At 41.8% G+C, this 11927-nt stretch overlaps 1 protein-coding gene across 1 annotated transcript; it reads right to left on the reverse strand.

The window, feature by feature from the left end:
• Positions 1-1212: 1212 nt before the first annotated feature.
• Positions 1213-11677, reverse strand: LOC306710331 (ER degradation-enhancing alpha-mannosidase-like protein 3). Its single transcript, XM_079178799.1, has 20 exons — positions 10141-11677; positions 9955-10000; positions 9168-9268; positions 8735-8774; positions 8436-8548; positions 8079-8232; positions 7754-7888; positions 7434-7539; positions 7228-7325; positions 7022-7147; positions 6829-6912; positions 6099-6182; positions 5802-5926; positions 5552-5717; positions 5301-5458; positions 4665-4782; positions 4209-4382; positions 3815-3980; positions 3507-3698; positions 1213-3382 (listed from the first exon to the last, which is right to left on the reverse strand). Exons 1-20 carry the CDS (start codon positions 10257-10259, stop codon positions 3090-3092), a joined length of 2598 nt encoding a protein of 865 aa, XP_079034925.1. The 5' UTR covers positions 10260-11677; the 3' UTR covers positions 1213-3089.
• Positions 11678-11927: the final 250 nt, after the last annotated feature.

Genomic DNA, 11927 nt, shown 5'->3' on the forward strand with positions numbered 1-11927 from the left:
TTCTGCAAATTCTTACAATCGAGATGTCACCGTTTCCCACAGCACCTGAAGGCAGCAGTGTACTGAGAGATTACATTCATGAGAGGTGGTACGTGAGACGTGATGACGTATAAACCGGTTTATTGGTTAAAATAACAGATTATTATTATGTGTTTGGTTACATGGTTTACACACCGCTCGAGATGTGCTGATAAAAAGGGATTCTCTTATTTACGAGTTTACATAATTGGTTTATCAACCAATTATGTATTTATGTCTATCAATGTATGAATCATTAAACAACACAGATTGGCTAATAATAGTGGTTGAGGGAGAAAGTTGATTATCAAGTAGTGTTTGTTTGCCAATTTAACAGGATGTAGCAGGTACAGTACAATTATGCCACAAGACATATTTTATGAATGTATAAACAAATAAAAAAAGATATCCTGTAAAATATCTTTCTATTACTGTCCATTGGCCTTATTATTTGTTTGCCAAACAGTCCAAATGTTGAATGCCAGCTGGTGACAGTTTGTGCGCTTAGAGCTGAAAGACCAAACAAAAAAAAGACCGAAATTCATTGACCAGGGCAGAAACAAAAACCTCTAGATGGCCACCATCATTTGACAGCATCTGTTTTTGTTATCAAATATAAACTACCATCGGTAGAATAAATCAATGTATCAACACTGAATAGTAATCGTATAAATGTTTGTAAAATATCTAAAATATACTACTGGGGATCTTCAGAACTGTTTGCGTGTCATTTCATGATATAAAATGCGTGAGTCATTTGCTCTTATCAGCTCACCGCGGTCATTATCAATGACGTCATCTTGAGCATCATTTCTTACGGTCGTGCTGTTCTGAAGCAGCTGTTCCTATCCGGCACAAAAGGTTTCAAGGTCTGTCTCATCTTCTGCTGACATTACAAAAGAGAAGAAAAAAAAATGCACAGTGGCATTTGGTTTTTTGAAACACACGTTTCCTCTCTGAATGCTTCACAGGAAACACATAGGGATGCTAAAATAGCTTCATGTAACGTGAAAAGATTAAACTACAAAGAAGATCTTTCCTACCAAAGTAACAGCCAGTGATAGAGAAGAACATTTTACAGACAAATTACAACTTGACTGCTGAAGTTCCAGATTACTTCCCAAAATAATATATTCCAGTAATTTAAATCTACAATGCAGAAAAAACACAGGCAAAAGCTTTGATAATTGTGATTTCAAATTTATTGACAGGACTGCCTCGGCTCACAGTCGGAAAATAAATACAGAGACGATGTGAAACGGAAACTGGAGCCACGTCATGCTTCTTTTTTGGCACTTGACCTTCAGCCACTGATCAACAGAAATCTTAAGAGAACAGCTGAAACTCAAATAGCATGAAAAATGATTAAAAAACGTCTACGGTGCTTTTCTCTGTGTGAACTCTAACACACACACACACAGTCCTGAGGTATACGGGTCGGCAAAAACCTCATACAGGCTAAACAAAAACAAAAAAGTAATGTTGGATTAAGACGTGAAATTAACTCAGCAGCATCAAAAACATACTCTGGCATGAAAAGTGGTTTTTCCCCACACAAACATAAGCTCACATTTAATGTACCACACACACACACACAAACAAACAAACAAAATCATGCAACAAATGATTAGAGAGAATGAGCTGATAGAAGAGTTCTGCATATTATTGAACCGTTACATAAAGTGATTCCTCATAACATATGGTTCAGTTTGTGTAGAGAGTAGAAACGATGTACAGGATTCAATAGGCCTTTCTGGTTTGACTGTTTTAGATGATGGCAATCTAAATGTATGACTCACTAAATATCAGTTGTTTTTGGTCCATATGGGCTGAAAACGTTGCATCGGCGCACGATGTAAATTGGACGATAAATGACTTATTGCAACACACACAAACAAATGGCGTAGACGATCATCATACCCGTGTTTCAAAGTGCAAAGCAGTCTGGGACCGCAGACCAACCTGTGACGCTGCATCTGGAACTAAACATACAGACTTACATAAAGACTTCAGTTGCAATGCTTTAAGATGGCATAATGAATTACAATTCAATAATGACTACAAAGTTATTTATAGGCTGGAAAACAGCCTGAAAAATCCAAACTTCATTTCTCAAAATTCATGGTGGCTGATCCTACAGACGTTTTATTCCTTGCATGATGACTTTGTAAGAAAAGTAGGGTTTCATCAGAGAGCAATGTTGCAGGCTCTCTCTCTCTCTCTCACACACACACACACACACACACACACACACACACACACACACACACACACACACACACACACACACACACACACACACACACACACACACACACACACACACACACACTAGAAAAAAAGAAATGCACATTTCATCAAATGGGTGAAACTAGCAAACTGCATTCACTCTTGAAATTCCCTGAAGGTATTTACTAGTACAAAAGAAAACAAACTTCCTAAATTGGCCCCAGCTCATCTCCTTCATCTTCTATCGTTATATTATTGAGAGGCTACGGTGGCTAACCCCACCTACTGGCCAGGTGATAGTCCACTCCCCACCACTGAATACTTAACAGTAGCCGTTGGAAGTGAAACGGTGCACTCCACGTTAAAAACAAACTGCATTGCATAAAAACCTAGCTGAGTACATGTTTGCCTTGTCTATGTTTTCCTCTAAGGTGAGCTCATTTTAAATTCTAGTCAGTGATCTAGGTCCTTATCATCAAGGACACTTTGTATGTGCCGAGCAACACTACAGGCTGGGTGTGGGCAGCGCCAGCCCGGCCATCTTAACCTACAGCTTCTGGCCTCTAACTACCTAGTTTAGTCTCATGACGTCCCTCATTTCAGTAGTTTCAGTAAAAGCTCCACTTTCATTCTTTGTCTAACAAATGCAGTACCATCTTTAGGGTTAGAAGTCAAGATGTGGCCTTCACACTGCTTTCCTCTCCTCCATCGGTTGTAAACATGGGGTCAGTTAGGGCTCCGTGTAGGCAGTGAGGGGCTCTGAGGCGCACGCCATTCAGAAACTCAGAAACTGACGAGAAATCAGTGTTGGGAAACTCGACTGCTTATGGGATCAGCAGTGGTCAAGGGTTTGCGTCTGGTCTGTTAAAGTTTGCGGTTTGAGAGGAATCGGCTGAACACGGTTCAGTTCTGTCGTTCTCAGCTGCCTTTGAGCAGAACTGCTGCTGTGGTGGTTGTTGTGGTTGTTGTTGTTGTTGTTGTCCTCTCGGCTCTTCTTCTTCCTCTTCCTTTAGAAACACCTCCTGTTTCTCCAAGACGAACTCCAGGGTGGGCCCTCTGGTCGAACCGTCCTCCAGCTCCCCCTCCTCTGCCAGACGGAATTTGATATTCATGCCGACATGTTTTCCTGTCTTATCTGGACAACGAGGAGGAACAACAAGAACAGAGAGAGGAATTACAATTTGATCAAAGAGGCCTTCTCGTGGGATTTGTTGACAATAACAAAAATACCGCCAGCCTTATCCTGTAATCCTCCTCACCATGGCCCAGCTGCCTCTCCTTGGGCAGCAGCAGCACATCCACATTGTGTTGTTCCTCCAGAGCTGCTGTGAGCACGGCGCCCTCGCGGCTGAACAGGAAGACCAAAGGCAGGGTGATGTCTTCAGTGGAGTCGCCGTCTCCAACCATCTGGAAGAGGGGCGTGTCCTCGCTATTACTTCCCTCGCGGTGGTCTGAGGAAGGGAATAAGGGATTGAACGATTAAAGTTCCATGAGGTCATGAGTCATTCTAACCTATGCGTATTGAGCTTTGAGGTGGAGTTTCAGCTCCTCTGGTACTCATCCTCACCTATAAAGATGACTCCTATGGCCCCAGCTTCCTGTAGCCAACGGGCCTTTACAGCAAACATGCAGTCACCGCGCAGTGCCAGAGCGATGTTCCCTTTAAGCTCCACTGCACTATCTATTGGCTCACATGCAGTGTAGGGAGAGGCCTTCACTATGCTGCCCTTCACCTGCAGCACAAGAGTTTGAGTGTGTTATTAGAAGTGCAGGTAAAACAAAACCGGTAACAGTTGCATGGATCAGAAGAGATCTGTAATGTAATTGTAGGAGTCAATGCTTCGGTCTTGGTTTGTTAACGTCCATCATTTCGCGTTATCGTCATCAAACACCTGTTTCTTATAAGAGCTACAGGACTTGTTGACACTGTGTACTGTATTATGGTCACATTGGAAGCTCACCCCGTGCTCCTGCTTGGTGAGGTCCATCCCAAACTTGGCAGGTCCCGCTGTGAGGACTGTCCTACCCAGAAACGGGGGGGATATGAGCTGAACAACGTGGGGCAACACTTCCTGCTCCTCCGTGGTGTGGCTCACCTCTGCCACAAGTTTCACCCGGTACACTCCTTTATGCTCCTAAAAGGGATTCATATTTAAAAAGCTCTGTCATTTAAATTCAATGTTTTCCCATGATGCCAAGTGACATGTTTGAGTTAAGAGTTAAGGGACGTTCTGTGACAATGTTATGCTATAACCAGTTACATTTTTATTATGGTTTGTCAGGGAATCTGTGGACATTGGGATACTGTATAGTTTAGTAACATTTCAGGCATTTTACAGCCATACATGTATTCATTACCTTGACCCTAGACAGGCAGAACTTAATGTCACGAGGTGAGTACAAAGTAACTAAAATACCTTCAGACTTCCGGTTTGTCCTGCAAACACCTCATTGAGCGGGGTGAGGGAAATACCCATGCTTCTCAAGAACTCTACTGGCTCCATCCCGTTATCATGGAGCGGTAGTTCAATTTCCCTGTGAAGCACAAACACACCCAAGTTAAAACTCAAAGTAATCAAGGCAAACTCAAACTGGAGATCCCCCTAGAGACCATCTTCAAACCTGACCTTCACTTTGGTCTCCACTACACACCTGTAAAGTTTTGTGACTGCATCTTTGCTCGGTTGTGACGTAATTTGCGGTGGCTAAATCTGTCCACAGACAGAAATATAATCACCTCGCAAAGTATTTTAAACCGCCTCTGTGGTAGTTCCTGCCACAGCAGGTGTCCAGGACCACATTTCACCCCGATGACTCACAAAGGGAAAGAGTGGTGTATTCTCATTTAGCCACTTGTTTGAAACAGCCCTTTTCAAGACACATAAAAGCTTCAAAATTCACAAGAGGGTTATTTACTGACATATTTTTTTATATTGTATAAAACCCATTCAAAAAACCCATCGACTTTGAGACGAGGGATCCGGGAGAGCAACAATGCTAACTCATTTCAGGGCTTTGAAACATGCAGCACTCTATAGCTGTAATCAACACACCTGACAGGTAAGGGGTGGAAGGCTCGTCCCACTCCAGTGAGGTACTTGTAGCTGTCCCGTATGGTTTTGGCAAACGAGGGGTTGTTGGGAAACAACGTCTCCATGCTGGGGCAGGAGTGTGTGAACAGATCTTCTTCTTTAGAAACGGGAACACTCTCCTGAAGCACAGAAACAGCAACACGTTTAGCTCATGCGGCAAAATGTCAACCTATTCATACTTCCTGCGTTTGTGCTAAAGGGAGAGCTCTCACCGTGTTGTTGCCTTGACAGGGCGGCTGGGTGATGGAGAGAGACACAGGGAGGAGGTGAGCCTCCGTGGTGAAGATGTAGTCGTCAATATCGATGGGCAGCTGACTCTTATCCGTGAACAGCAGGTACAGGTATTTAAACATCTCCGCCAGAAAGAATGAGTCCATCCTACACAGAAAACAAAAGACGTTATCACACATTCATAGGAGATGTTTTGACATTGTAAACATGTGCGCGATGGCATTTGTGTACCTGTCTTCATGCGTCCCGGTGCGGACGTCTTGCACAGCAGCAAACCCGCAAGGCACCCTGGCGTAGGCGTTGAGCTTTTCCACGATGGACTGTCCCACTCTGAGGTAGTAAGGGTCGCCAGTGGCCTGCGGAAACCAAAATATAATCTCGACGACACACCTAATAAAAATGCTTTGTGTGGAGTAGTTTTGTTAATTAGCCTACTTATAACAGACCTGGCTGTTCTAATTATTAGTAACGGTCTGTTTGAATAGTATTATAGTTTAAATAGAGTATGTATTTGTGTATCTATGTCACCTTGTAGAGGTAGTAGGTGCTTTCTGCAAACTCTGGTCTCAGTAGATGTTGGCCCCAATGAACTCTAAACTCTGAAGTGAACGCCTGCAGGAGGTTAAGCAAAGAAAGCAAAAGACACGAGTGACACTGGCTTCTTCAAAGTTTTGTTACATTAATGAACACATTTCATTAACAATGGGACAAAGAGGAATAGCCACAAGAAATGTCCATTTATTAGTTCTTTACTTGGTGTAATATGATGACTAATTATATATATATATATATATATATATATATATATATATATATATATATATATATCATAGCATAGTTTCATACATCTTAAACCGTGATGATCTGCTACAGCTGCTGCACACCTATTCATTGATACGTTTCCCATCACCTTTAGTATGACATGTCACACTGTAACATGTCATACTGGGTGATATAACGATATAAATAAATTCAGTGATAGAAACTATTAGTGAAACTATTCATACTGAGGTTGTCATCCCCTCAATACTACTGCTTCTATGAGGTTATTACAGGCAGTGTTGTAATGAGAAAGACTTGCTTAATGGCTGTTTCCATCATCACGATGAAGTATCTTTATTTGCCCTATTCAATACAATGGATCTAATAGATATGCAGTAGCAGAAATTTCCCCAAATGAGCGTTATATTTGCTATACCTTGCCTACATATTCCTACTATATGTCATTAAATAAACAAAAACAGCAACGGTTATTTACCTCTGGAAGGAACTTGTGCTGTTTGGTGACTTGATAAAGCATTTCATGAGTCTCAATAGCTGGTTTCAGGTCTCCTCTCAACACCTGTATGAACAATAAATGTCACTCGACTCCAGAGACAACGTGTGCAACAATGTCTACGCCTTCTACGATGTTTGATGGTAGTAAATGTGATTAATCGAGGATCCCTGACCTGTAAGCCGGGGAAGAATGCCAGGAGAGAGTCCATCCAGCTGCGCACGCTCACAGTGGGGTTGTGCATGTGTACATTAAGCAGCAGGGGAGGCTGACTGATGTACTTCATAATGGCACTGTAGTGCTGTTCAAGACAAACATGTATGAACAAAAGCTGCTTGGATATAGATTTCTATGCGGGCGTGCAGTGGTTGGAGGACTTACAATGTTGAACCTTTCCAGAAAAACATTGTCTCCTAGAAGAATGTAGGCCTTCATCAGATACTCATAGTATGAGTCGATACCAGCACCAACTCCACTGTCTGCAGACACAGAAGTGAGAAGACTAGTAGAATACGGCTCGTGTAAAAACATCTGTTGTAATGTAATTATGGATTACCAGTGTTCTATGTGTGTTTTAATGTCCTCACCTCTCCGGACCCATTCTTCATTATGGATATTGATGACGGTCCCCACCAAGTCACTTCCCCTCTGTCTCCTCTGCCAGAGGACATCCAGAGCCTTCCTGGCATGTTCCTATAAAACAATAACAAGTGTTATATCCGTAAGATGTTTCTGGGAAAACAGTTGCATCATTCTTACAGGATTTCATCAGTTATAGCCAGCTATGATTTCTAAGAAAATGACTGTACTCTACTGTTCGGTAATTTCACAATAAGGCTGTATTGCAAAGAGATAACAAAAGAAATGTGAAGAGTCTCATCTCTAGAGGGGCGTAGGGAGATAATACCTCAAAAACAGAATCTCCTGACAGTCTGCTGAGGGCAGCAAACTCCAGGATCATTGTTCCAGCACATGCTGTGCAGGTGTCCGATTCAGTGCCTGTGCGTGAAAGTGGGTTTAGGACTCCGTACCGCAGATTCACCTGGAAAACAAACAAAAAAAGAAACATTCATTCATCTACTTTAGGTTCTTCAAATAAACTCAGCTCAAATTATTTACTATATTTAAACTGGGTCATCCTTGATAGGATTAGTCATGAGGCTGGCTGTTCCTTCTGTGTATTGTAGATCTAAAATAAGCTCTGTGGTATTTCACAATGAAATAAGAAATACCTTCGGGTAGGGAAGGCCACTTGTGGTGTTAAAGGCAGGCAGTAATCGATGGCCCAGCTCTTTGGCCATGTGCAGGAGCTCGTCACGATACCACTGCATCCTCTCCCCACGCTGCCGGAGCAGGTCGGCCATCACGTGGGCTCCCAAAAGCCCTCTGGGGAGAATTCAATGAAGGAAGGAAAAGAAAGACTAAATTAAACAGAAAGGTCGAGGTGGAAAGGTTGAAATACTTTTAATTCTACATTTAGAAAAATTATTTATTTAAATGATTAAAGATGAATCTATTAAAACCAGCATAAAAGTTTGAATACACAGAGCAAAAGGAAATAAATCACAGACGTTGTTGATGTTTCATACCCTAAAACTCTGATGTTGGTCTCAAACACGGACACCACCACATCGTTGTCAAGGCGTACATCTGTGATGGTCTTCTTCACTGCGTCCTCAAACTCATCGAGCTTGTTTAACACCTGCTCACACACACACACACACACACACACACACACACACACACACACACACACAAAACACACACAGGGACAAATGAATCTACTGTCAAAAAAAGGGGGAAAAACCCTAAAAAAAAACTAAAGAAAAGTAACAAAACAAAAGCTGATCAAGCTACTTTTATTTTGGTAAACAGAGGAAGAACTCACCACCAGCGTATCAAGGGTGTCAATCAGTGTGAGGGAAAACCTGGTGAAAAGATGGATGACACGTTACGATGATGACCCACTTCACCACTGATCCAGTTTCATATTAATGAACCACAGACTGACACAGAATGTCAAATCTGTTCCATTTGCAGTAAAATTACATTATGCAACATGCATGGTGCATACATGGATGTATTGTACTGCAAGTCTGTGACTTATTGACTTCCTGTAAGTTAAATTGAGTTAAATTTGCATCCAATTCAAGTATTCTTATAAAACTGGGGCAGCCACTCCATGTTGATACAAGAAAACTGAATCCTTGTCTTCTTTGAAAATACATTTAAAAAAAGAGATGCTGTTACATACATATCACATTGTGTATTGAATCTACATTCACTTGCATATTTGTTTGAGGAAATTGAACAGAACTTACTTCCCCAAGGAGTCATCTATGTCTCCTCTATTGGGCTCCTGGCCGCGGACTCTCCCCCTGCAGCTGAGAGGCATGAGCTCGTCTGCTGGGTAGGCATATTTCTGCAACGCAAACAACAGTTACTGTCTCCGAGCTTCATTTAGCAGTCGACACAAACGGTGTCATTAAGGGAAAATGGAGGCTCGAACATTATCTTTGGAGGGAAAAGAAACTAGCAGCCTGAAGCTGAATACGTCACACAACACAACTGATGGATCACTAGTGGAACTGGTTTCTACCGATTCCAGCTATTCCACGATTTAGATTGAGGGTCAATTTGAATTTGGTACCCCATTTCAGAGATTATGTGTTCATGTTAAAAGCAATATTGGCCATTACAGATGCGGCTTACATTTAAAACTCTTGAGCCACTGAATGAGTCGAGCTACCCATGACCCAATCTCCTCTTGCTGTTCACTCTCATTGCTTTGCTTTCCGAGAGGAACATCCAGACTCCTGGAAGGGATCCCATCACTTACAAGAGCTGAATCAGTATTATTAAGACCACCATAAATATCGCATAACGATCTGCTGGCATCCGTTGCACCAGTCTGACACTGCAGCTGCAACTAAATCCTGCATGTTCGCTTTCTGCACAACCCCACTGAATCAAACCCAATGTGTTAGTCTCACAATAAAGTTGTTGTTTTTATACAAGTGTTGCTAGAGTTTTGACTCCTTCAGCTTTTCATAACTTCCCTCTTACAATTACATTTGTTTTAAATTGACATCAAAGTGAACACCTTACCATGTAACTGCCGTAGGCATGGTCAAACATTTCAACGATCTGGTCACTGCAACAACAAAAAAAGATAAATTAATCAAAAGGGAAAATGGCAAAAACACTGTAAAGGTTGTACAATATTGTAGATAGCCACTCAATCACAATCACATCTTAAAGAGTTACACATGTCTGTCTCTAGATATCTTTTACCTGATGACAGTCCTCTCCTCTGGTGTCATGCTCTCCTGACATCCTGCCCAGCCAAGAAGACTGGTGACCAGTAAGGTGTTCAGCAACATCCCAGTGCCAGAGGTGTGGACCAGATACATACTCCTCGTGTAGTATTGTTTTAGTTTAAGCCTTAATATGGACAAACTCCTGTCCTTTGTCCCACACAGAGTCAAACAGTCCAGCAGACACAGCTGTCCTCCTTCAAAGCCCCGATCATCCTCATCCAGGTATGAGTCGGCTGCTGAGTTGTGGCGTTAGCTTCCTCCCAGCCCCATGTCCATATGTCCGCTTGAGTTGTTCCGTAGCTGATCCCGTATTGTTACAACCACCACATGCCCACAGTGCACTTCAGCTGACCGTGTAAACAATAGATGCAGCTAGCTACAGCTGAACCTCGGTAAACAATAACTGTTGACGCTTTCCGGATAACAAAAACAAGACTGACCACCAAACACGGGCTAACTAGAGAAAGGCCCAAACAGGGCTAAAAGCACGCATCTTGTTAAATCAATAAAAGTAAAAAAATATTAAGAAAAATATTCAGGTAGCTGCAAAATTGAAAGACAGTGTAGCTAATGCTTGCTAGCCATAACAGTGCTAGCTAACGTTGACAAGTTGCTAGTTCGCCTTCAGCGATGCTAGTTAGTTAGCAAAACAGCTAAACGGCTAAATACACAAATAAAGCAAAGAACATTTTGGCTAAAAATAAATGGTTGACTTGAACTTTAAGCTGACTGTCATACAGTTAAATGGTCAATGACACGTCGTCAAGTATCACTACTGCCATACAGTAACCTGACGTCGAGTACGGAGCGAGCTGTCAAAGACCGTCAGGCTGTTTAGCTACCCGGCTGAACTGCTATGGGACTATTCTGCCCTCAGTTGAAGATTTAAGGAAAGCTTTATTCACACGTAGGCTGACGTCAACTCTCCCCTTCAAGCAAGTGACAGTTTCCAGGTGGTTTATTATAATACTATAACATTTTGGTATTTGGTTTATGCTTAGGGTTGTAGTTGGACGAGTATTGTACGTTGGTTTATTGTCAAGGCAGAAAGGAAGATCCCCTGACAGGCTTTACTTAGGGCTACAACCCAAAGAGTTACGTGACTGAGACCCGTGTCACAAAGTAGGTGGAGTCAAGGGGGGTGTATTTTGTGTAAATTAACTTACTGATAGTATATTCTTACTGGTGTGCCTCAGTGATGGAGAGAGGGATTTAACGTATTTATTCTATCTTATATAATAGACATGTAGACATCTGAATGACCATGTTATACATTCATGAATACCATTCTGTATTTTCAACACGAACACAATGAACTTGAAAACATGTCCATACCAGTTAAAAAGTATCTCAGCACAAATCCTTAATATAAATCTGTCATAACTTGTCTATCAACCGATTCACGCCCCTAGATCTGTAGTCTCTCCAATGTGCCACACGATGTCGCCACGGTACCCCTCTCCTAACAGTATGGCACTCTCACTCCTCCCTCGGGTTATATGCATTTATTTGTTTGCTCAATGTTTACTCTGGTTAACAACCTTTTGATAACATCATGTCTCCAGTGTAGGATACTGTGGTGAGCTGACACCACTCTTTAACTGTTATCTAGGCTAACACTTCTATTGTTTTCCCCACAGGAAGTTAAGTAGGGCTATCTATGAATTTTGCTTAAGCAAAAGAATCCATCAATTAGTAAATGAATGTACATGGTTACAAAATAATCTATAATTTGCTATTATTTACATTTAAATAAATTTA

The sequence above is a fragment of the Pholis gunnellus genome (assembly GCF_910591455.1).
Source record: "Pholis gunnellus genome assembly, chromosome: 18".
NCBI lineage: Eukaryota > Metazoa > Chordata > Actinopteri > Perciformes > Pholidae > Pholis > Pholis gunnellus.

Excerpts from the sequence above, each read along its gene's own strand:
- LOC306710331 (XM_079178799.1), bottom strand. The coding sequence starts at position 10,259 with ATGTATCTGGTCCACACCTCTGGCACTGGGATGTTGCTGAACACCTTA. Across the intron at positions 8,549-8,734 it reads ACACCCTTGATACGCTGGTG|GTGTTAAACAAGCTCGATGA; the intron begins GTGAGTTCTTCC and ends GTGTGTGAGCAG. Across the intron at positions 3,383-3,506 it reads GGAGAGGCAGCTGGGCCATG|ATAAGACAGGAAAACATGTC; the intron begins GTGAGGAGGATT and ends CTCGTTGTCCAG.